We start from the raw sequence: 26,370 nt of genomic DNA, 5'->3' as shown, positions 1-26,370 counted from the left end.
ATGGAGCCCAAACTGGGCGGCTAGGAAAGAAGAAGTACATTCTCCATGGCCAGGGGAACCCGAAGATGTCCGAAACTTAAATAAATAAATGACCTAATGGGTCAGTCCCATCCAAGACAAGCCAAATGATGACTGAGCATGCTCAGTGGGCACGGAATGCAAAGTGTCGATTGGGGGGGAGCAGAATCAAAGGGGGGAGACTGGAAGGGGGGTGCCTGAACCCCTTATAGCATTCAGGAGAAAAGTATGGCTGGTCAGGAGAAAAGTATGGCTGGTCAACTGGACCTTGCACACATTTTTTTTGAGGGGTGCATACACTGAAATTTTTTGTTGCTGATTCCCCGCTTTTTAATCATTGCACACTCTGAAAGTAAAGTTTCCGACAAGCCCCCAGATGTGGGAATGGAGCCTACCTCCCAATTTCCAATCCAGGGAGACTCAAACAGTATTTACAAAATTGATTTGGAGAGAACACGGGTTTCAGACCCAGATGCAAGAGCAGCCCTGACAGAATGAAAGAACAACATTCTGCCCTTCCCATCTCTCCCTCTCTCCCCCCAATCACAAGATGACAAGGACAAAAGTCTCTCTCACTACCTGCAAACAAAATAAAAAAATTCCTTCCAGTAGCACCTTAGAGACCAACTAAGTTTGTTACTGGTATGAGCTTTTGTGTGCATGCACACTTCTTCAGATATCTGAAGTAACTGAAGTATCTGAAGAAGTGTGCATGCACATGACAAGGTGCTACTGGAAGGAATTTTTTTATTTTGTTTTGACTGTGGCAGACCAACACGGCTACCTGTAACTACCTGCAAACAAACTGTGAAAAAGACTCTGTGAATTGAAATTGGAGATGAAAGACGTACTTTCCCCTGTTTGTTTATTTTGCAGCGGAAAATATTGAATAAAAACTAATGATTAATAATAATAAACGAATGAGAAGAAGACAGGTGTTCCTGAACTTGTGCAGAGCGCCGTTCTGTTCTTATCCAGCACTTTTTGGTGGTAGGGGGATTAGGATGCTCAGAGCTGAGAGATGGAATGATCTCTGCCACGCCTTTGGGCTGAGCGGCAAAGCGTTTGCCTTTTATGCAGAACGTCGTGGGTTCAGTTCCTGCCATCCCCCAATACAGGTGAGGAATGAAGCCCGAGCCTTGCCTCAGTCAGATCCTCCTTATTTCTTCCTTGCAATTGCCAGGGCTGTTTCCTGGGCTCCCACCTAGACGCGGGCGGCTCCTTCAAAGCGTGCAATTAGCTCACTCAAAGCAGCTGCAGCTGCAAAGGCGCCAATCCTGCTCCGCTTCTCCCCCCTGGGAGGCGGCCGTCTGTTGGAGAGGCTAGATTTGGCCAGGGCACAAGGTGTACCGGCTGCTCCCCCAGAGCCTGCGCCCTCCTCCCGTCCCGGAGACCGCGGTTCCCATCGCGGCCGGGCTAATCACGCCAAGGGCATTTCTCCCCGTGCCAGGGGGCCCTCTCATCTCCACCTGCCTGGCTGGCCGGCCGGTTGATAGGCATCGCTCAGGCATCGCAGGTGCGCGACCGGGAGCTGGCGAGCTCAGGTGTTCGACTGTGGGAAAACTCCTGCGCTTGTCACCGAGCCAGAGGCCGGCCGAGAGGAGGGGAAGCATCACCTGGGAGCAGGATTCAAGGTGCTTCCCAGGCGTCGGGTCCTCAGAAGAGCCTGGCAAGCTCCTTGGCAGGAGCCCAGAACAAGAGCATCTCTCTCTTCTGCAGTTTCCAGAAACTGGGATTCAGCAGTATTAAGGACATGAGGCTTCTGGATCAGGCCCACCTAGTCCAGTATCCTGTGGCCAGTCAGACAAACCAGCAAGCACCCTATTCTCCGCACTGGGGATTTCCAGTATCTGAAAGCATCAGTCAATCCTGGTGCAAATTCTGCCATTCCTAACTTGAGAGAACAGACCGGGTGGCTGGGGGCTGTTAGGATATGCCAAACCAAAGCTCAGCTCAGCCATTAAACCAGGGGTCAGCAAGCTTTTTTAGCAGGGGGCCAGTCCACTGTCCCTCAGACCTTGTGGGAGGCCGGACTATATATTTTTTTTGGGGGGGGGGACGAATTCCTAGGTAAAGGGACCCCTGACCATTAGGTCCAGTTGTGGCCGACTCTGGGGTTGCGGCACTCATCTCGCTTTACTGGCCGAGGGAGCCGGCGTACAGCTTCTGGGTCATGTGGCCAGCATGAATAAGCCACTTCTGGCGAACCAGAGCAGCACACGGAAACGCCGTTTACCTTCCCGCCGGAGCAGTACCTATTTATCTACTTGCACTTTGACTTGCTTTCGAACTGCTAGGTGGGCAGGAGCAGGGACCGAGCAACAGGAGCTCACCCCATCGCAGGGATCTGAACCGCTGACCTTCTGATCGGCAAGTCCTAGGCTCTGTGGTTAATCCACAGCGCCACCCACGTCCTATGCCCTGCAAATAACCCAGAGATGCATTTTGAATAAAAGCACCCATTCTACTCATGTAAAAACACTAGGCAGGCCCCACAAATAACCCAGAGATGCATTTTAAATGAAAGGACACATTCTACTCATGTAAAAACATGCTGATTCCCGGAGCGTCTGCAGGCTGGATTTAGAAGGCGATTGGGCCGGCTCCGGCTCCTGGGCCTTAGTTTGCCTACCCATACATTAAACCCTAAGTTTTCCTCCCTCTTTCATGGCGCTAGAACTTGTGGAGATTTAAAGAAGCCAATGTGGCGCAATGGTCAGAGTGTTGAACCTGGGAGAGCAGGGTTCGAATCCTCCCACAGCCATGAAGCTCACCTTGGGCCAGTCATGATCTCTCAGCTGAACCTACCTCACAGGGTTGTTGGGAGGAGGAGAACCACGTGAAATGCCTTGAGATCCTTGGAAGATAAAGGTGGAATATAAATGCAATAAATAAATAAAATAAAGATTTTGGACAGCTGAAAGGAAGTGAAGTGCATGGTTAAACTATGGAACTCCCTGCCACAGGAGGCAATGTCCTTGAGGTTTTTTTTAATTCTGTCAGCAGCATGGGAATTACACCACCGGCCTACCTCAGAGCTGTTGCAAGGAGTCATGAGACAGAGAAAGAGAGAGAGAGGCATTTGGGAGTGGTGCACTGAACAGTGCACAACATGGTTGCAAGCTGGCTGGGCGGAAGAGAGAATGGCAGAATGGCAAGCAGATTTGGGATGTCATGGAATGGGGAGACAGGAGAACCAGGAGGAAGGGGAGCGGCTTCCCAGAGACCCCTCTCCCCCCCCCCATTATGCCCCACGGTGGGAAAACCAAACAGGTGGTTTAAAGGCCATTGATGGCGCTGTGTTGTGGCTGCCGTGTGAAAGCTCCCAGAGCGGCCGCCTTTGCCGCTCGCCGCATCGTGGGCAGCGCCAGCCTGCATCCCTGCGCATGAGAGCGGCTTCATTACCATGTGAATTCTGGGAAAGCGCAGAGGGCTTCTCTACCCGCCTCTTTGGCCATATGGCGCTCGCCCTGAGCTAAGCTGGGAATGTCTGGGGGCTCCCGCCCCCTCTGGGCCAGGCAGAGGTTGCTCAGCAGCGGTGGATATCAAAGGCCCCGAGTTGTATAGGCACTTCACAACAAGGTTTCTGAAGAGACCACACAAGGCAGGCAGGGAGGGTCTTTTGGGGAGACTGAGCCCCCACCAGCTCCCAGTCCCCACGGCTCTGGGCTCCGTATGGTCGCAGATGGAATTGTTTTTAAGAACACCCCATTTTAAGCGCCATCTCCTCCCAGCTTGCTTTGGAAGCAGAGCTCTAAAGTCTTCCTTTCGTTCCGACTACCATATAAATGTAAGATGCGCTTGCATTCAGGAGCAGCAATAAAACTTCCCTGGCGAGGGGGGAAAAGTTGCCAGAGGGAAGCAAGGCACTTTGCCCGACAGCTCAGCTCCTCTGCAAGTCGTTGTTGTTGTTTTCGTTTATTAAATTTGCCGGTGGCTTTGTAAGGAAACCCAAAGCGACTTGCAACCAAGCAGACGGAAAGGAAGGATGCAGAATGTGAGCTGCTCCTTTGAAAGACAAGCGGAGGCCGGCTGTGCTGCCGTGCTTGGGCACAGACCTCCAGAGCAAAATTCTGACTTGTTTCCTAGCAGGAGGAATGGGATTAGCATGTTCAAGCATTGCAGAAACGTAACAGAACCCACATGGTACTTGAGATCCTTTGTGGTACTTGAGATCCACTTCAGCGGGGTCTCCCACCTGCCCTTTCTAGAAGGGGAATGGAGGCTAAGGGGGAGTGTGTGTGCGTTTTGTGTAAAGATAATAGAATCATGGAATTGTAGAGTTGGAAGGGATCTCGAGGGTCATCTAGTCCAGCCCCCTGCAATGCAGGAATCTCAGCTAAAGCATCTATGACAGATGTCCATCCAACCTCTGCTTAGAAACCTCCAAGGAAGGAGAGTCTACCGCATCCTGAGGGAGACCGTTCCACCGTCAAACAGCTCTTGCTGTCAGAAATTTCTCCCTAATGTCTAGCCAGGATCTCCTTTCTTGTAACTTGAAGCCATGGGTTTGAGTCCTAACGTCCAGAGCAGGAGGAATCGTGCACCGAAAGATAGTCCATTGCCTGGATTGCCTCAGCTTTTAACCCTGGTAAAGATAAAGGTAAAGGGACCCCTGACCGTTAGGTCCAGTCGTGGCCAACTCTGGGGTTGTGGCACTCATCTCGCTTTACAGGCTGAGGGAGCCGGCGTACAGCTTCTGGGTCATGTGGCCAGCATGACTAAGCCGCTTCTGGCGAACCAGAGCAGCACACGGAAACGCCATTTACCTTCCCGCCGGAGTGGTACCTCTGGATACGAATGGCATCCGTTCCGGAGCACCGTTCGCATCCAGAAGCAAACGTAACTAGTGATGGCATGTCTGCACGCGTTGCTTTTCGCAGCTTCTGCGCATGCGTGTGATGTCATTTTGAGTGTCTGTGCATGCGCGAGCGGCGAAACCCGGAAGTAACTCGCTCCATTACTCTGGGTTGCTGTGGAGCGCAACTGGAACGCGCTCAACATGAAGCATATTCAACCCAAGGTATGACTGTATTATTAGTATTATTATTAACCCAAGAGCAGAGCAGCTTTGCAGATGCACCACAAACATCTTCCACGCAGCATGAAAGGCAGACAGCTCACCCACTGCTCTCCAGCTTTCATGATAGCTTTACTGGCAAATCTCACGGGTTCGGCAATTTGACGAAACCTCTCCAGACTCATGGCTGCACAGAAACAAGGGCACCCTGTGTGCCAGTCCCACAGTTCCTCTGGTGCTCTCCGACTTCCAGGCACAAGCCACTCAAAAGTCGGAGGCCACTGTAGGATTTCATCTCTGTCCCATCCAACTGCTCCCAATGGCTGGTTTGTGCAGGATTGTTCGCCTTCCATGCCAGGATGTGTTCAAGGCATGCACTGGTGTAGCAAACTCATGCAACCAACAGGGCTGAATCTCTGCCCAACAGGTGGTGAGCAGAGGGTCGCATCCTGCAGGCTGCAGGGCCCTGCTTTGCCAGTGCATTCCTTTGCAAACATCGCACCCTGGCAGAGCACAGAGGAAACAGTCCTCCCAGTTTGGAGCCCACCCAGAGCAGGCAAAGGGTGGGCCAAACTCTTACCCGCTGGAGCGAAATCCAGAGTGTAGCCTGCTAATATTTATTGCAAGGTGCCAGGGTGAGTCAGAGGTGACGCACAGGAAATCTTAGGTTTCTTTGCAAAGAAAAGGTGACCTTGCAGCCCAGAGAGAAAAGCAGTTACAGGGTGTGCAAATGGCCTCTTTTTGTTACCAAGGATACCTGAACACGTGAGAATGAACTCTGAATAAACCCCAAGCACAGCAGATGAGCTGTATGAGTCCAAGCCTATCAGGCAAGGAGAAATAGCTTTGGGGTTAACTACCTATTTTAACAGCTAATATAGGCTGGGGTTGTGTGTGTGTGTGTGTGTGTTTTGCATCCAGAAACAGCAGGTGTGCAGAGGAGGGCAACCAAATTTTTACTCTGGGACTTTATGGTGAATGGCAGGTCATAAATAAACACAGGGTAAAAAGTCAGGGAGACACCTAAAAGTAAAGGTAAAGGTACCCCTGCCCGTACGGGCCAGTCTTGCCAGACTCTAGGGTTGTGCGCTCATCTCACTCTATAGGCCGGGAGCCAGCGCTGTCCGCAGACACTTCCGGGTCACATGGCCAGCATGACAAGCTGCATCTGGCGAGCCAGCGCAGCACACGGAACGCCGTTTACCTTCCCGCTGGTAAGCGGTACCTATTTATCTACTTGCACTTAAGGGTGCTTTCGAACTGCTAGGTTGGCAGGCGCTGGGACCGAACGACGGGAGCTCACTCTGCCGCGGGGATTCGAACCGCCGACCATGCGATCGGCAAGTCCTAGGCGCTGAGGTTTTACCCACAGCGCCACCTGCGTCCCGTCAGGGGGACACCTACATCACCTTGAAACACCTTTGCCAAAGGTGATACACCTCTGTTGGTCTAGGGGTGGAATGGCAAGCTAACAAGAAATAACGAGATTTTTAAAAGCAGGGAGAACAGAAGACCTGCCCAGCTAGGCTGGCACAGAACCCAGTAAGCAACCTACCTTGGCTTGGCACAGTTCCCAGTGGGCTCAGCTGCTTCCCCATTCAGACCTGGCTCAGTCCTGCCCATATTGAATACTGTTAAATACAGTACCAGGCAGTGTGGTGTAGTGGTTAGAAGAATGCTGGGGCAGAACGGAGGTGGACCAGGTTGTAATCCTCACCCAGCCCCAGAGCTCAATGGGTGACAGTGACAGTGGCCAGTCACTGGACCTCAGCCCCCAAACCTACCACCCAGGTGGGGTAAAAACAGATGGAGAGCCACGTACAACACCTTGTGTTTGTTGAAGGGCAGGTGGGGTAGAGATAAAATCTGACCTCCACATACATTGTTTGCATCTGTCTGTCTTAAGAGATAAAGGAGTGAGCCTCTGAGGGTGAAGTCAAATTGCTTCTCCATGGGCAGTGCATATGGAGGTCCTGGGCTGCCCAGAGGACAAGGCCTCGCCCAAGGGGTCTAAAGGAAAGCAAAGCAATACTTTTGCCACCAGCTTGGGTGCAGGAATTGCCAGGAGGAGCCATACAAGGTGCCATCCAACTCTGCTCCAGATTTGAGGGCACACGTGCTAAACCCTGTCTGTGGTGCCTACGCCTTTTCCCCAAAGAATGAGACAAGAGACCAGAGTATGGGTTCAAACTGGCCACAACTTTATTGAGCTTCAGAAGTGGGAAACTTGGCACAAGCCTTGGCAGGTAACCCTCTCAGCCTGCCTGGCTGAGGATATGCAGGCAGATGAGGTCCAGAGAGAGGGGACTGTAAAGCACAAACTTACACAGCATGCCCTTCCACTAACCTGTAGGGTTTACTGTTTGCAACACTTCTCCCGAAATTGTCCCACAAGGCAGCAGCGGGTCCAGATTTTTTTCTCCCAAAGCCTTTCTCACAATAAGCATAGCTGCAAGGCAGTAGAAGTTTAGGACCAGAGTTTTCCTGCTCCCTTCCCAGGCGAGCGAGCCCCATCTGCCCCTCATTTTCCTTGACAGCAGTGCTTTCCAAACTTTTGAAGTTGGCGAGACACTTTTTAGATACGCATCATTTTGCGACACAGTAATTCAGTTTTACTAGCAAGCTGGATGTTAAGCGAACCCCTTTCCAGCCATGGGAAGAGTGTGGGGAGTGTTCTCGTGACACACCGCAGCATCGTGCAAGGACACACACTTTGAAAAGCCCTGCTTCACAGCTTGTGCAGAAACTGCCTTCTTGGCCACTGGACCCACAATTTGTCTCATCCCCTACATCTGCCAGAACCTGTCTTTGCATACCCTAAGGTCCAGCTCTCACTTCCATACATCACTACTAAGGGCTTGAAACCCATTGTCTACCCTCCCCTGAAGTTGTTCCTGGGGTGTGTCACATGCTGGCAGCTTCCAGGAGTCACAGGTGAGAGCTGAGGGCAGGATGGGGACCCCAGGTGGACAAACTACCCCAGAAAGAGTATATTTAGGGGGTGATGTATTACTGGGTTTTCCCAGTAGTGATGTATGGAAGTGAGAGCTGGACTATAAAGAAGGCTGATTGCCAAAGAATGGATGCTTTTGAATTCTGGTGCTGGAGGAGACCCTTGAGAGTCCCATGGACTGCAAGAAGATCAAACCGATCCATTCTGAAGGAAATCAGCCCTGAGTGCTCACAGGAAGGACAGATCCTGAAGCTGAGGTTCCAAGACTTTGGCCACCTCATGAGAAGAGAAGACTCCCTGGAAAAGACCCTGATGCTGGGAAAGATGGAGGGCACAAGGAGAAGGGGACGACAGAGGACGAGATGGTGGGACAGTGTTCTTGAAGCTACCAGCATGAGTTTGACCAAACTGCGGGAGGCAGTGGAAGACAGGAGGGCCTGGCGTGCTCTGGTCCAGGGGGTCACGAAGAGGCGGACACGACTAAACGACTAAACAACAACAGTATTACTGGGAACCTCCCTTCCCAATGGACTGGATGAGAAAGAGCTCTGTGACATTCTGAAGCTGGCATGCTCTTGGCACCAACTGATGTCGGGTGAGAAAAGAGTTCTGTGGCATTCCAAAACTTGCATGCTATCACACCATCTGATGCACTTTGGCTTAAAAAGGGGGGATGGGAAGCGGTCTCCGGTTCTGTTTTGCATCTGTCATTGTCTGGAGCCAAGGGGGCTACAGCTGCTGCAGCCCAAGAGCTGAATTGTCCGGCCAGAGTTTCCTAGTGTTCCTCCCCATTCCCATCACCCCCCCTTCCTTGCCCACCCCTTGTTCTTTTCAAGGAACTCTCTGAGAAGGTCTTTGAGGGAGGGGGGCGTGGAGAGGAGGATGGGTTGCTGGCCAGCTTTGCTCCAGATGGTCTCCCATTCTGCGAGGATCTTGCAGGTCCTTCAAATGCAGATGGCGCCAGGTCGCTCTCTTTAGCATGACAAAGCCGCTGCCTTCTGGGACCAGGAGTGGCCAGAGGAGCCTCTGTTCCAAGGAGGAAGGAGGATTAGGTGGTGGCTGAGGAAGGCGGGGGAGTTGTGGGGGATAAGGAAGGGAGGTGGTGCGTGTGTGAAAAACCAGTTCTGTCGAATCTGAACCAGAGACACCCAAGATGAGCGTTGCGGAAAAGTTTTTTCCTCCCTTTCCTTTTGGCAGCAAGGCTCTCTTCCTGCAGCCCTCTGCAAATTCACCTGGGAGTCAGGGCGCTTCCAGGGACTTGCCTATTGTGAACTCATCCTAATACTTCTACTACTACTACTACTACTAATAATAATAATTTTGAGATTGCATCCCACTATAGCTTTTGCCACTCTTTTGTTGACTATGAGGGCCATTCCATTTCTTTTACGGGATTCTTGCCCACAGTAGTAGATATGATGGTCATCCGAACTGAATTCGCCCATTCCCGTCCATTTTAGTTCGCTGATTCCCAGGATGTCAATATTTATTCTTGCCATCTCATTTTTGACCACATCCAACTTACCCAGGTTCATGGTTCTTACATTCCAGGTTCCTATGCAATATTTTTCTTTACAGCATTGGACTTGACTTTCGCTTCCAGGCATATCCGCAACTGAGCGTCCTTTCGGCTTTGGCCCAGCCGCTTCATCAGCTCTGGATCTACTTGTACTTGTCCTCCGCTCTTCCTCAGTAGCATGTTGGACGCCTTCCGACCTGAGGGGCTCATCTTCCAGCGTCATAACTTTTATATGCCTGTTGTTTTTGTCCATGGAGTTTTCTTGGCAGGGATACTGGAGTGGTTTGCCGGTTCCCCCTCCAGGTGGATCACGTTTGGTCAAAACTCTCCACTATGACCTGTCCATCTTGGGTGGCCCTGCACGGCATAGCTCATAGCTTCTCTGAGTTATTCAAGCCCCTTCACCACGGCAAGGCAGTGATCCATGAAGGGAGGGCGTTCCACAGGGCAGGTGCCACCACGAGAAGGCCCTCTGCCTGGTTCCCTGTAACTTGACTTCTCGCAGCAAGGGAACCGCCAGAAGGCCCTCAGGGCTGGACCTCATCGTCCGGGCAAAACGATTTGTTTGCAGGGAGATAATGGTGCCATGAAACGGGCAGGTCCCACACCAAGCGTCTGAAGAACAAGCCAAGTCATGTCATGTAATGGATGGGCTTTTAAAAGGATGGGGTGCATCTCCCCACAGGCTGTTTAATTAGTGCTCAACCTGATTTGTTTGCAGAGAGGTTAGATTATGTTGAATACAATCACAGAATTGTCGAGTCGGAAGGGTCCCGAGGGTCATCTAGTCCAACCCCTGCAATGCAGGAATGCAGTATATCTGAAGGAGCGTCTCCACCCCCGTCATTCTGTCCGGACACTGAGGTCCAGCGCCGAGGGCCTTCTGGTGGTTCCCTCACTGCGAGAAACGCCATTTACCTTCCTGCCGGAGTGGTACCTATTTATCTACTTGCACTTTGACGTGCTTTCAAACTGCTAGGTTGGCAGGAACAGGGACCAAGCATCGGGAGCTCACCCCGTCACGGGGATTCAAACCGCCAAACTTCTGCTCGGCAAGTCCTAGGCTCTGTGGTTTAACCCACAGCGCCACCCGCGTCCCCTTCAGTAGCTTAGGGCCTCATCAAATCTAAATCTGGCCCTGTCCACACCCCACCCCTACACCCTACTGCACGGTTCAGGTCCCTGTGGGGAGATGCAGGAATCTGGATCAGACCTTCAGACCAAAACAGCACCGTGGAGCGCAATCTTCTTTTGAAATGGTCGTATTGTTGCAGACTTCACCCCTCCCAAAAGAGACAAACCTTCATTGTCTCCCTAGACAGATGGATGCCAAGGACCCACTATTGCCAGACCTCCATCCCTGATGGGTTTGCCTTCTTCCACATCCCAGGGTGGGGGGTTTCGACTAAATGACCCTCTGCCTCCCTTCCAATGTGACGATTCAGTGATCCTATGCGCCAACCCTCCGCAATTGCTCACAGAAACTCCAGGAACGACAGTCCTGGAAACAGCTTCACAGAACCCCCTCTCCCCCGCTTTTTCACATCCCCCCCCATCCGCATTGGCCTAGACCAGCTGGAGCCGAGCGGCGTTTCCTGGGATTTAGTCCAATTTCCTGCCCCTCCTCGCACAAGCCTTCATGCCTGTTTCCGACTCCTGCACCAGGACCTGGGCGTCATCCATCCCCTCCAGGCCAAAGCAGAGAGAGGAGCATGGCTGGTGACCAGCACAGGATCCGTCCATCCGCCCCCCTTTCGCCCCAAGGCCAAGCCACTCCTTTTAGCCAAGGGGGTGCAGGGGCAAGGAGTTCCGTAGGGAATTTGCCACAGGCCCAATTCACAGACGAGAGCTGGATCGGGGCCATGAACTCATCTAGTCCAGCGTTCTGATCTCGCCGGCGTCTCAACACGAAAAGTGGAAGAGGCTCTCATCCAGCAGAGAAAATTGGACCTCTTATCCCTGGGAACGAAAACTTCCCAATGTGTGGCTGCAGAGCAGAAGCTGCAGGATCTTGACCTCTCTGTGTCTTAGAAGTATTGTTGGAGGGGGTTTTTTTTGTATCTTTGGTATAGATCTTATTGTGAATGATGTGGGAATTGTTCAGTTTGGTTGAGTACAGTGGACGCTCGGGTTGCGAACGTGATTCGTGCGGGATGCACGTTTGCAACCCGCAGTGCCCGCAGCGCCGCGTCTGCACATGCAGGGGTTGCGATTCGGCAATTCGGTGCTTCTGCACATGCGCAAAGTGTAATTTAGCACTTCTGCGCATGCGCGAGCACTGAAAACCAGAAGTAACCCATTCCGGTACTTCCGGGTTTGGCGCAGTGCGCAACCCGAAGCGTCTGTAACCCGAGGTATGACTGTATTTGTTTAATATTTTATGTATGTTTATGGGAACTTTTGTTTTGTTGCAGTAACGTATTTTTTTTTCATATTGTAAGCTGCTTTGAGCATGGCTTGAACCATGGAAAGGTGGCATACAAATAAAATTATGTCTGTCTGTCTGTCTGTCTGTATGCCTGTGGGAAACCCGCAACAGAACAATCCCAGAATCATAGACTTACAGAACTGGATGCGACCCCAAGGGTCAACCTGGCTGAAATGGGCTCTCTGAAGCATTCGATGCCCTTTCACTTTGGCCAGGCTCATTCCCCTCACCTTGAAGTTGGGCGGGGAGCACAGCCTGGACTACCAGATATTGGGCATCCACCTGTCTTGAATGCTTTAGCTGAGATTCCTGCATTGCAGGGGGTCAGGCTAGATGACCCACCAGGTACCTTTCCAATGCCACAGTTCCATGTGTGTCTTCGGTTGCGATGCCCTTGTGAAAAATCTGGGGTTTATATATATATATAAAGGAGCTACTTAGTTGGATTTTGGGGCACTCCCACGACATGTGGAGGTATGTGCCTGTGGAGGTGCACCCTCTCCAGCATTTTGATGAGGTTCCTGGGCAAGCAAGTATTAGAAATCACCCCAGAATTGGCCTTGCTAAACATCTTCCAAGACAATAATGCCCACTTACACCACAAAGAACTCATAACCCACCTACTTTCAGCAACCAGAAGCATCATAGCCAGACACTGGAGAGACCTATCAGGAGTAAGCATGGACCAATGGTACTAAATAGTATGGGAAACAGCCCTAGTAGAAAAATTAACCAATAAACTGAAACTGACACGGGGACATATAGAAGAAGACACCTTCACCCCGGTATGGCTCCCCTTTATCAAATACACAGCTCAACAAGACAGGGACAAGAATCTGCCAACAGCATATGAATCAGTATGGCTAACCTGATCCAAAACACCCACCCACCCCACTCACACACGAAAACAAAGACCACCACAGCCAACCGCAAACGAACAACCACACCCTACGCCATGTGTAGGCAAACTAAGGCCCGGGGGCCGGATCTGGCCCAATCGCCTTCTAAATCCGGCCTGCGGACGGTCCGGGAATCAGCGTGTTTTTACATGAGTAGAATGTGTGCTTTTATTTGAAATGCATCTCTGGGTTATTTGTGGGGCATAGGAATTCATTATTTTTTTCCCAAAGTATAGCCCGGCCCCCCACAAGGTCTGAGGGACAGTGGACCGGCCCCCTGCTGAAAAAGTTTTCTGACCCCTGCCCTAGGCCAACCCCAACCTCTCGCCACCAAAGGGACACAAGTGAACAGCAAAGGACGTGCACAAGCAACGCTGACACCAAACCCTACATATAGTAAGTAAAATAGAAACATCGCCACCTGACCCCAACCCCACCCATCTTCCCCCCTCCACCTCCTTCCCCCTTTTCTTCTTAAAGGTAAAGGGACCCCTGACCATTAGGTCCAGTCGTGGCCGACTCTGGGGTTGTGGCGCTCATCTTGTTTTATTGGCCGAGGGAGCCAGTGTACAGCTTCCGGGTCATGTGGCCAGCATGACTAAGCCGCTTCTGGCGAACCAGAGCAGCGCACGGAAACGCCGTTTACCTTCCCGGCAGAGTGGTGCCTATTTATCTACTTGCACTTTGACGTGCTTTTGAACTGCTAGGTTGGCAGGAGCAGGGACCGAGCAACAGGAGCTCAGCCCATCGTCGCGGGGATTCGAACCACCGACCTTCTGATCGGCAAGTCCTAGGCTCTGTGGCTTAACACACAGCGCCACCCATGCCCCTTTTCTTCCTAATTTCTCAACAAATGAAACTGATGTGTAAAAATGTTACATGGGGGGGGGGGGAATACGAGAGAGAGAGACATTGCACACACTTTTGTAAATCAAGAAAATCTTCAATTTTTAAAAAAGGGAGCTGTTTGGCACAGCTCTGGGGTGATGGGGAGCCAGCGGCCCGTCCTGGATTTTTACGGGAAGTGATAAAAACAGGGGCAGGCTGCATCTTTGCCGTCCAGCTGCCCCTGCTCTGGAAACATTCCTGGGGCTCCTTGCAAGACAAACGTAGATTTCCTGCCAGAACAGGCGGCGTTTCCTCTTGCAGGGAGGACCAGCCCAAGTTTTCCCCATCTGGAGGGACCCCACCGAGAGAAGGAAGGTGGTCCGAACAGCTGGCCAGACAGAGTGGAGCCAGGCTTGCAGGGGAGTTGCAGAAGTTGGGGGGGGGAGCAGCGACCCAGCCTGGGAAAGCCTGTTATTCTAACAACCCAGGTGCTGGCCTGCTCTGGAGCCCAGCCAGAGGCAAGGGAGAAGGGGGGTATTTGTGGGGGGGGGAGCTGGGGGGGGGAGGGAGAGAGTTGCTGCCCTCTTTTGGAGGTTTATGACTCCTGTTCAGGTGGCCCTTTTGTAAGAGATCCACTTTTAATTAGGGGAGCCGCTTCCGTTCCCCCTCCCTGCCGCCCAGTAGTTTTCAAATTTCACACTCTGGAGCTCCTCGGAAGCAGCTGATCTCGCAGGAATCCCTCAAAATAAAATGATCACCCCTGACATATTCCCACTCTGCACAGCCGCAGAGGATGCGGAGAAGTCCTCCTGCCCGACCAAGTTCCCATACCCTCCAAAATAGGGCTGTCTATAATAAGACAGTCATACCTCGGGTTACAGACGCTTCAGGTTGCGTTTTTTCAGGTTACGGGCCGCCGAAACCCGGAAGTACCAGAACGGGTTACTTTGGGTTTTGGTGGTCACGCATGCACAGAAGCGCTAAATTGTGCTTTGCACATGCGCAGAAGTGCTGAATCACAACCCGCGCGTGCGCAGATGCACTGCTGCGGGTTGCGAACGTGCCCCCCGCACGGATCACGTTTGCAACCCAAGCATCCACTGTAATAGTAATAATGATACTACGCTGGGCACGTGACTGTGTTGCCCGAGCCACTCTGAGCGGCTTCCAACATATATAAAAACATAATAAAACATTAAACATTTTTTTAAAAAACTCCCCTATACAGGGCTGCCTTCAGATGCCTTCCAAAATATTGTATAGAGTGGACGCTCAGGTTGTGAATGTGAACCATGCAGGATGCACATTCGCAACCCGCAGTGTTCGCAACCCACAGCCGCGCGTGTGCGGGTTGCGATTTGGTCTTCTGCGCATGCACGACCTCCGAAACTCCGGAGTAAGCCATTCTGGTACTTCCGGGTTTTGGCGGTCTGGTGGGGCTGGGGCAACCCAATCAGATGGATGGCATATCAATAATAAATTGTTATTGTTATTGTTATTATTAAGGTTGGTGGGGATGAGTTCTATAGTTTAACTATGCATCGGATGTCCACATGTTCTAGTGTTATGAGAGAGGGAGAAATACTTTTCTCTGTCCGCTGTCTCAATGCCATGCATAACTACTTCTTCTTCTTCTTCTTCTTCTTCTTCTTCTTCTTCTTCTTCTTCTTCTTCTTCTTTGTCTACGTTTCCCGAGTCACTCTGGGCGGCTTACAGAATACAGTGGTACCTTGGTTCTCAAACTTAATCCGTTCCGGGAGTCCGTTTGACTCCTGAAACGGTTCGAAAACCAAGGCGCTGCTTCCGATTGGCAGCAGGAGCTTCCTGCACTCAAGCAAAAGTCGCGTTGGACATTTGGGTTCCGAAAAACGTTCACAAACCCTGGGTTTACTTCTGGGTTTGCGGTGTTCGGGAGCCAATTTGTTTGGGAGCCAAGCCGTTCGGGTATCAAGATACCATTGTATATAAAACATAACATTACGAACTTCTACCAGGTCCCTTCTCCCTCGCCTTTCCTCTAAAGTAAGAAGCCCCAAACTCTGCAACTTTTCCTCAAAGTCACCTAGAATCATAGAACTGTCGAGTGGGAAGGGACCCCAAGGGTCATCTAGTCCAACCCCTGCTAAGCAGGAACCTTTTTGTCCAACGTGGGGCTCAAACCCACAACCCCCGAGATTAGGATTCTTCTGCTCTATCGACAGCTATCCTAGGAGTCACTCTGTCTGTTTGATCTTTCTGTGAGCCCTTTCCAACTCCCCAATCTCCCTTTTGAGAAGAGGCACCCAGAACCCCAAACGGGATTCCACAGATTTGTGTAACGCCGTTGCGACGTTGGCAGCCTTGTTTTCAGTTCCTTTCCCAGGCATCCCTAGCATGGATTTTGCCTCCACAGGGCCCTCAAGGCCTGAGGCAGAGCTGGTCTGGGGGCCACGTGCGGTCGGTGGCCCCCAGGCCCTCCCGTCCCCCTGAAGCGCAGGGTCTCCCTGGGCTCTTGGCCCTCTCCGCCCGGCGAGTGTCGCTCTTGCTTGGGTCGAGCGGGGACTGGCAAAGGCACATCTGGAGTCTAGACTTGGTGGCTCGGTGGGCCGGGTTTGGCTGCTGGGCTCTGCCCGTTCCCCGCTGCACACTGTTTGCTTAGCTGGAGGTCTTTAATTGGAATTAAAGTGGCCTCTCTTGTTTTTGCGGACACGAGCGCTGGAAAAAGTAGCTGCGAGTCATCGAAAACATCTGCAGGAGACAGCGGAGGGTCATTAGATGGCAGGGCGCGAGGCGCCAGCCTTGCTGCTTGCAGCCGCCGTGGGGGGATAATGGCTCAATACGGCTTTTGTGGACGGGCAGCGGAGCCAGAAAACACGGCCTGTTGATTCTGGCATCGGGCATCGCTGCCGGGAGAGTCCCAAGCGAGAGCCCGGCACTGCCCTGCCAGGGGGAGGGAAGCAGCAACAGCAATGCAGAGGTGCAGCTGGGGGCCTGGTTCCCCTCTCCCCCCACAAATGTGGGGGGCAGACCGTTGCAATGCTTGGATTCTTGTGGGGATAGGCAGGGGGAGACCCTCACAGCACCCGCAGATCCCGAGGGCAGCGAAACCACGCCAAGCCCTTCGGAAAACAGTAGCCAAGAAAGGCGCCCATAGTGAGAAGGGGGCCGGGACATCTCTGCCCCCCTGCATAATTCGAGCCCCATCACCCAAGGCTAGAGGCTTTGACAACCTGGTGCCCTCCTGGTGTTGTTGTTGTTTAGTCATTTAGTCGTGTCCGACTCTTCGTGACCCCCTGGACCAGAGCATGCCAGGCCCTCCTGTCTTCCACTGCCTCCCACAGTTTGGTCAAAGTCATTTTAGTAGCTTCGAGAACACTGTCCAACCTTCTCGTCCTCTGTCGTCCCCTTCTCCTTGTGCCCTCCATCTTTCCCAACATCGGGGTCTTTTCCAGGGAGTCTTCTCTTCTCATGAGGTGGCCAAAGTATTGGCGCCTCAGCTTCAGGATCTGTCCTTCCAGTGAGCACTCAGGGCTGATTTCCTTCAGAATGGAGAGGTTTGATCTTCTTGCAGTCCATGGGACTCTCAAGAGTCTCCTCCAGCACCAGAATTCAAAAGCATCCATTCTTCGGCCATCAGCCTTCTTTATGGTCCAGCTCTCACTTCCATACATCACTACTGGGAAAACCATAGCTTTAACTATACGGACCTTTGTCAGCAAGGTGATGTCTCTGCTTTTTAAGATGCTATCTAGGTTTGTCTTTGCTTTTCTCCCAAGAAGCAGGCGTCTTTTAATTTCGTGACTGCTGTCACCATCTGCAGTGATCATGGAGCCCAAGAAAGTAAAATCTCTCACTGTCTCCATTTCTTCCTCTTCTATTCGCCCTCCTTATACTCTGGGCTATATCAGAGCCCCTGGTGCAAAACAGCTTGAAGACACCTGGTTGGCAAGGAGCTGCCTCCTTGGCAAACCTTGCTGCTGAAAATTGCTCAAGTCAAGCATGGGCATAGCCAGGATTTATTTTGGGGGTGGCAGGCTTTATGTTGGGGGCGGGGCAGAACAGAGTTATCTGTGGCACAATTGGTTTATTTATTTACTTGATTTAGGGGAAGGGCAGCTGGCCCCCTGGCTATGCCCATGGTGGCAAGGTCTCTGGGCAGATTCTCCTCCCTGCACCCGGCACTTCATCAAGTATCTTAGAATCATAATAATAAATTTGTAGAGTTGGAAGGGACCCCAAGAATCATCCAGTCCAGGGGTAGGCAACCTAAGGCCCGTGGGCCAGATGCAGCCCAATCGCCTTCTCAATCTGACCCGCAGACGGTCCGGGAATCAGTGTGTTTTTACATGAGTAGAATGTGTCCTTTTATTTAAAATGCATCTCTGGGTTATTTGTGGGGCCTGCCTGGTGTTTTTACATGAGATCCAGCGCCGAGGGCCTTCTAGCGGTTCCCTCATTGTGAGAAGTGAGGTTACAGGGAACCAGACAGAGGGCCTTCTCGGTGGTGGCGCCTGCCCTGTTGAACGCCCTCCCTTCAGATGTGAAGGAAATAAGCAGCTATCTTATCTTTAAAAGACATCTGAAGGCAGCCCTGTTTAGGGAAGTTTTTAATATTTAATGCTGTATTGTTTTTAACACTCGATTGGGAGCAGCCCAGAGTGGCTGGGGAAACTCAACCAGATGGGCGGGGTATAAATAAATTATTATTATTATTATTTATTATTATTATTATTATTGAATGTGTGCTTTTATTTAAAATGCATCTCTGGGTTATTTGTGGGGCATAGGAATTCGTTCATCCCCCCCCCATAGAGTTCAGCCCACCACATGGTCTATAGGATGGTGGACTGGCCCATGGCTGAAAAATGTTGCTGACTAGTTCATCCCCCTGCAATGCAAGAATATTTAGCTGTCCCATTTGGAGATTGAACTCACAACCTTGGCATTATCAGAAGCACACTCCAGCCAATTGAGCTATCCAGGATCCAGTTATGTTTGTGATTGTGGCTGGGTTTATGCCGTGAAATTCATCTTTGGGTCCGGGTCTGCTGCGTCAGAGAACAGCACGCTTGCCACACATGTACTGATACCCCCCACCCCAATCTCTGAGCAGGGAGGGACTCCAGGAACTTAGCTAAGTTCGGTTTCCTTGGAATGAAGGTCAGCAGAGACTGTGGTGTCTTTAAGACTTACGGTGTTATTTGCACAAATATACAAGCTGGGCACAGGATGGAGGGGCTCACGGCACTGACACCCTGACAAATCTTGCTTCGCTGTTAGTTGGATCCAGCGCAGCGCAAGCAGGTCTCTGTGGTTCCAGCTTCCAGCTCAGCGGACACCCCAAAACTCTGGCTATTGCTCTCCTACCTAGCAGCAAGTTGAGGGGGCTAGAGGAAAAACAGGATTCTGAAACATGCAGAGAGTGTATCCAAGGACAGGAGGCCTCCCCAGATTCAAAAGGACGCCCTCAAATTTGGGATGCAGGGATATTAGGATCGCTCTGCACTTGCCTGCTTTTTAATACTGTAGGAATTAATTAATAGTGCCCTTTGCCTCATCGGTTGCATTGGTCTGTATACTACTGCAATTTTGCTGTTATTGTTTTACCATCTTCGCGTGTACTCCACTTCGAGACAGATTGTAATAGGAAGTAAACAAATACTTTTATAAATAGAATAAATTAATTAATAGCAGCCATGGATAGCCCAACTTGTGGAGGATAAGTGATGTGTTTTTTTTTTCTTTAAAAGGAATGTTTGTTATAGAAACCCAATAAAAGCATTTACTGTATAAGAAGAGAGAAGATGAAGGCTAACTGCTGTTAAGTCACTTTGAGAGTCATCCAAAGTGGTGTCTTCCACTGGATCTTGTGGGAGTGAGTTCCACAGTTTAACAATTCCACAGAAATACTTCGTTTTGTCTGCTCTGAATGTTCAACTTCTCCAGATGTCCCTAGGTTCTGGGATTTTGAGAGGGAGAACAACATCCCTCCACCCACTTCCACAGAACCATTTATAATTTTATATGCCTCTGACGTACCCCCCTAACTCGATTTTTGACCTAGAAGCCCCAAATGCTGTAACCTCCCCTCCTGGAAAATTTTGAGATGACCTCCCGGTCACACCAGAAATAAACAGATTTTTGCCGTTTGGGGTGATGGCCCAGAATTGCAGGAAGTTCGAGGGTGGGTCCAATTCCCTTAATGCAGAGTAAATTTTGCAACAAGAGCCCTTTCCCACTTCCTGACCATTTGACCGTCATTGCAAGGATCAGCCCGAAGCAGCATCCCGCGAACCTATTTTTAGAGGCACTTCCAGGGCCGTCAACTCCCGAAAGGGTTCTGTGCTCGGTTAACTCCCTGACTTTTTTTGCACAGTTGTTTTCAGCGTTTGGTGGCAGAGGGCAGGCAGGTCCGCTTGGCCACAGGGCACAGCTGGGGTCAGCGGGGCGGACGCGTTAAATCTTGGCCCTGCTCGGCCGGAGACCGTCAAAAGATCGCCAGGCTTGGAGGTTGGCTGCGCCCCCCTCCTTTGCAAAAATGGCAGGGGACAGACCCTTGGAAACAGCCCAGCAACAGAAGGCGCCATTGATCTGAACAGGCCGCGGTCTTGTCCAGAGGGCAGAGCGGTTCAATAGGGGGCCAGAAGCGGCCCACCTGCATCAGGATAAACAGAAGGGTCAGTGTGGAGAGAATGAGGGGAAGGAGCTGCAGGAATCCTGCTGAGCCACAATGGGTGGGTGGGGGCTGGAGAGAGGCTGCAGATGTTTTGGCTTTGGAAAGCAGGTCCCCCCCTTCCAGCTGCAGATCTGAAGCTGCCTGGGCTGCACTGTGACGGGCAGGGGGTGGAGGAACCATTAACTACGAAGCCCCAAATTTTGTTTGATGCACCAATTGGTGAGTTGGCAGGGCACCGCAAAACAAGGGCTTTTTTCCGCTGCCGAACAGCAGCAAAACTTTGGCGCAGGTTTGGAGGGGAATCACAAATTTTGGGGTTCGTAATTATCCTTCCCACATGACCCCATTTCCGAAGCACCCCCTCCAACTTTCCACGTTCAACAGCCACACAATGCTTTTGCGATGTGCGCAGGATCAGAGCCCGCTCCCTTGCAAAGGCTTTGCAAGGCTAAATCCCAATTAAAAACCAATCACAAGCTTTTTCCGCCATATTGCTGCACTGGCATCATGGTGCGCATGAATGTTCTGGCAGATGCTCTTAAAAGCATCAACAGTGCTGAGAAGTGTGGGAAACATCAAGTTCTCATCAGACTGTGCTCCAAAGTTATCGTCCAGTTCCTAACTGTGATGATGAAGCATGGTTACATAGGTGAATTTGAGATCATTGATGATCACAGAGCTGGGACGATTGTTGTTAATCTCACAGGCAGACTCAACAAGTGTGCTGTGATCAGCTCCAGATTTGATGTCCAACTGAAGGATTTGGAAAAGTGGCAGAACAACCTGCTACCTTCACGTCAGTTTGGGTGCATTGTGCTGACAACTTCAGCTGGCATCATGGACTACAAGGAAGCTAGGCGAAAACACACAGGAGGAAAAATCCTGGGATTCTTTTTCTAAACTTGTAAAAACAGGCAAATTAATACATTGTTCAAATAGGAAAAAAAACACCAATCACAAACACCCAAAAGAAAATGGGGGCAGCAAATATCATCATCATCAACATTTTGTTGTTGTTTAGTCGTGTCCGACTCTTCGTGACCCCCTGGACCAGAGCATGCCAGGCACTCCTGTCTTCCACTGCCTCCTGCAGTTTGGTCAAACTCATATACATAGCTTTGAGAACACTGTCCAACCATCTCGTCCTCTGTCGTCCCCTTCTCCTTGTGCCCTCCATCTTTCCCAACATCAGAGTCTTTTCCAGAGAGTCTTCTCTTCTCATGAGGTGGCCAAAGTCTTGGAGCCTCAGCTTCAGGATTTGTCCTTCCAGTGAGCACTCAGGGCTGATTTCCTTCAGAATGGAGAGGTTTGATCTTCTTGCAGTCCATGGAACTCTCAAGAGTCTCCTCCAGCACCAGAATTCAAAAGCATCAATTCTTTGGCGATCAGCCTTCTTTATGGTCCAGCTCTCACTTCCATACATCACTACTGGGAAAACCATAGCTTTGACTATACGGCCCTTTGTCGGCAAGGTGATGTCTCTGCTTTTTAAGATGCTGTCTAGGTTTGTCATTTCTTTCCTCCCCAAAAGCAGGCATCTTTTAATTTCATGACTGCTGTCACCATCTGCAGTGATCATGGAGCCCAAGAAGGTAAAATCACTTACTGCCTCCATTTCTTCCCCTTCTATTTGTCAGGAGGTGATGGGACCAGTGGCCATGATCTTCGTTTTTTTGATGTTGAGCTTCAGACCATATTTTGCACACTCCTCTTTCACCCTCAATAAAAGGTTCTTTAATTCCTCCTCACTTTAAGCCAAACCAATTTCACAGGACACACCCCGGCTTTTGAATTCTACACAACTGCTTAGCATAGGTGTTCCCAAACTTTTTCAGGCCCCTGCTCCCTCGGGTCCACAAACTCATCTCCGGTGCCCCCAACCCATTAAAAAGCATTATTCAGAATAGCAGGTTGCATGACCTACTAAGGAAGATAAGAGCACGATAAAATTCGAAACGGTAACAATTAGCTGCACGTTTCTTCCGAATCCAGCTAAAGCTATTTAGTTGAATTAATTGGGCAAACTTGGGGAACTTGATCCAGTGAGAACAGTGTTTCAAAGACTGGCAAGTTATTTACACCTCCAGTGTCCCCCCTTGCTTCTTTGTGTCCCACTAGGGAATCCCCCCCAGTGGACAGTACCACCCACATGGGAATCACTGCTTTGGCAGGTTAGATGTTCAAATTTAAAAGGAACAGAAAGTGGGGGAGGAACAAGCATTTTGGTTTGTGGGAGCAGTCCTGGGCACAGCGTCAAACTATAGCAGAAGTTCTTTGCAAACTGCAAGAGGCTGGGTATTTGCCTGGTGCAAAAGGTCTCACCTCTAGGTGATTTATTTCTATTTTTTAAAAAGGCCTTTAAAGGTATTCTCCACTGAAGGCAGGAGGCGGCAGTGCACTGAGCCAGACTATCGATCCAGCCAGCTTGCCAGAGCTGTGCAACTTGACTTACAGATACCTGATTTAATTCTCAGGTCTGCTGTGAATTTACTAGATAGCCTTAAGTTGACCACTCACTTTCAGCATTTGCATCCTACATGGGAATACAGTGGTACCTCGGGTTAAGTACTTAATTCGTTCCGGAGGTCCGTTCTTAAGCTGAAACTGTTCTTAACCTGAAGCACCACTTTAGCTAATGGGGCCTCCCGCTGCTGCCGGAGCACGATTTCTGTTCTCATCCTGAAGCAAAGTTCTTAACCCGAGGTACTATTTCTGGGTTAGCGGAGTCTGTAACTTGAAGCGTATGTAACCTGAAGCGTATGTAACCCGAGGTACCACTGTACTAATCGTACTGATCTGCCTTGCAGGCTGTTGTAATGGTTGCAGGGAAAGAGCGCCTGTGAAGTTCTCGGAATGCTCAAATTATAATACAAATTATTTATGTATTGCATTTATATCCAAACTGCTTCTCCAAAGTGGTGCGCATTGGTCCTCCGCTCCTCGTTCAGACTCCACAACAACCCTGTGAGGTAGGTTTGGCTGAGAGACCGTGACTGGCCCAAGGCCATCCAGGGAAAGTTTCATGACCAAGTTTCTCCCAGGTGTTTTACAATGCTCTAACCACCACTGGCTATTATTTATCATCATCATGGGCAGCAATTTGCCCGAGGGATGGGCCACCATTTTGCTCAACTTGCAATTTTGCAGGCTCATATCCTCCGAGGACGAATGCTTCTGGCAATACCTGCTTGGAAACAAACTTCCACCTGTGTTCCCATGCAACCCTACCGGCTGGTCCAGGGCAGTTTGTTCTTCAGTTTGGCATTTGCCACCGCCGTTTGCTCTGTGAAAAGTCCTGCGGCATCTCCTGGCTCCTGTCAATATCTCGGGGCCAAAAGCACAGCGTGAGCAAGAGGCACACGAGGGCACAAGCTGTACCCATTTCCCCACCTGGCACTTTTGATGAACCTGTATATGAGAACAGAGCAGGATCTGAAAGGTAAAGACTTTGTTTCTCATCCCTTAAGAGCAGCCCGGGGCTATATTGCCAAATCCTGGAAGACCTTTCATCTTAACCGTTTGGATATCTGGTATTCAAGGATTTGGCAAGTTGCCCTTCTTGAAAGGATACCTCCTGAACAAAAAGTCTCTGAAGGGCCGAGCTCAAAGGACGTTTCTCTCCTCCGCCCAATAAGGCATAAATTTTTATTTCTTATACAAATATTGAGCCTAATGGTTACCTGGTGCCACCCACCTATGCAAATGTCTATCTCATTTAACACTATATAGAACCTTTACTCTCAGTAATGAAGCAGCTCACAGGTGGTGAATATCTCTATTTTTATACATCTTTATTATTTTGTAAAGGGAATATATGGATGAGTTAATACTTTATTATCCCTTTGGAGCTATGTTATATCTCTGTGCATTCGTCCCTTCTGGCTGTGATGCTTTGTGGTTTATATTTTTTATTCTTTGCCTATGGAAGGGATGTCAAGGGACTGAAAGTCCCATGGGAGTAACCTTCTTGTTTTTATTTTTATTTTATATATTGTGATCTTTTCTGTGAACCGCTCTGAGACTTCCAGGTACAAAGGTAAAGGGACCCCTGACCATTAGGTCCAGTCATGGCCGACTCTGGAGTTGCGGCACTCATCTCACTTTATTGGCCGAGGGAGCCGGCGTACAGCTTCTGGGTCATGTGGCCAGCATGACTAAGCCGCTTCTGGCAAACCAGAGCAGCGCACGGAAACACAGTTTATCTTCCCGCCAGAGCAGTACCTATTTATCTACTTGCACTTTTTGGCGTGCTTTCGAACTGCTAGGTTGGCAGGAGCTGGGACCAAGCAACGGGAGCTCACCCCATTGCGGGGATTCGAACCACCGACCTTCTGATTGGCAAGCCCTGGGCTCTGTGGTTTAGACCACAGCTGCACCTATACCTCCAGGTATAGGGCGGTATATAAATTCATTCATTCATTCAATCAATCAATCAATCAATCAAATAACCTTGCATAGATACAAGAGACTCAAACCCCAGTCTTGGAACTGGGCACCATGCAGCCAGTGGCTGATGCATCCACCGTGCCCGGCTCTGATTTTTATTTTTATTTAATTGCAATTTAAGTTCCTTCAAACTGACAGCTGATTGATCTTTACTCAGGATGACTTACTGACCAGTCAGTCAATGCAGCAGCTCGCTGAACAATTCTCAAGGCCATGAAGTTAAGCAACTCCCCCTGCTGGTAACACAGGGAAGAACAGCTAGGTGCCAAAAAGGCACATTTAAGTAAACGTGGGGATATAACTGAAGTTTAGATATATTGGTCTAGATAACCCTTCGAGTCCCTCCCAACTCTACAATTATGAGATTTTGCTCTGTCTGGTTCCCTGTAACCTCACTTCTCGCAATGAGGGAAACACCAGAAGGCCCTCGGCGCTGGATCTCAGTGTCCAGGCTGAACGATTTTAAAATTCTCAGTCCAGGAGAGACCCTTCATGGCCAAGTAATTCCAGAAAGGCAGATGGAGGAGTTCCCTGCAGGGCACCCTTTCATTCTCTCCCTCTGCCAAATCCAAGATTGGTTGGAGAGGCTGGCCCGCCCTGCTTTTCGTGAGTCACTGATGGCCAGGAGAAGCCCCAGCAGCTCCTTCAGGCAGCCTCTGCTTGCACAAGAACATTGAAGTCTGCTGGACCAGAATACCTCCGGGGAACCAGAGAGCAGGATTTGACACAAGTGCACCTCTCCCCCCTCAGGCATTTTCCAGCATCTGGCATTCAGAAGCAGGGCTGCCTCCGGCTGTCAAGCGCAGAGAACAGCTATTCCGGCCAGAAGCCATCAATAGCCCTTTCCTCCTCCTTTCAAAATTTGCCCAATTCTCTTTTGAAGCAATCTAGACAGCATCTTAAAAAGCAGAGACATCACCTTGCCGACAAAGGTCCGTATAGTTAAAGCTATGGTTTTCCCAGTAGTGATGTACGGAAGTGAGAGCTGGACCATAAAGAAGGCTGATCGCCGAAGAATGGATGCTTTTGAATTCTGGTGCTGGAGAAGACTCTTGAGAGTCCCATGGACTGCAAGAAGATCCAACCTCTCCATTCTGAAGGAAATCAGCCCTGAGTGCTCACTGGAAGGACAGATCCTGAAGCTGAGGCTCCAATACTTTGGCCACCTCATGAGAAGAGAAGACTCCCTGGAAAAGACCCTGATGTTGGGAAAGATGGAGGGCACAAGGAGAAGGGGACGACGAAGGACGAGATGGTTGGACAGTGTTCTCGAAGCTACCAGCATGAGTTTGACCAAACTGCGGGAGGCAGTGGAAGACAGAAGTGTTTGGCGTGCTCTGGTCCAGGGGGTCACAAAGAGTTGGACACGACTTAACGACTAAACAGCAACAGTTTTGTGTCTCCTGTGGGAGAGAGTTCCATAGTTTAACAGTGCCCCATTGTGGAGTTCCCCGACATGGTCTTCCAAAAGGAAAGCCATGTGCCTCCACTTCTGGGGCCAGCCAGCTGCAGCAGATCCTGCAGATCCCGCTCAGATCATTTGTGAGTCAACATCCACTCGCTCAACACACCGTCTCAGCCGATTCGGTGACCTCGTGAAAAAG

General features: G+C 50.4%; 1 protein-coding gene across 1 annotated transcript; it reads left to right on the top strand.

Annotated features, from left to right (window-relative positions):
• The first annotated feature begins 20,792 nt into the window (after positions 1–20,792).
• LOC310765341 (small ribosomal subunit protein uS8-like) lies at positions 20,793–21,227 on the top strand. The gene has a single exon (XM_083620163.1). The coding sequence runs from the start codon at positions 20,828–20,830 to the stop codon at positions 21,218–21,220; it is 393 nt and encodes a 130-aa protein (XP_083476289.1). The 5' UTR covers positions 20,793–20,827; the 3' UTR covers positions 21,221–21,227.
• The last annotated feature ends 5,143 nt before the right edge of the window (positions 21,228–26,370 follow it).

The sequence above is a fragment of the Podarcis filfolensis genome, assembly GCF_964270895.1.
Source record: "Podarcis filfolensis genome assembly, chromosome: 6".
NCBI classification, from domain to species: Eukaryota; Metazoa; Chordata; class Lepidosauria; order Squamata; family Lacertidae; genus Podarcis; species Podarcis filfolensis.
This window is presented reverse-complemented; position numbering and strand designations above follow the sequence as displayed.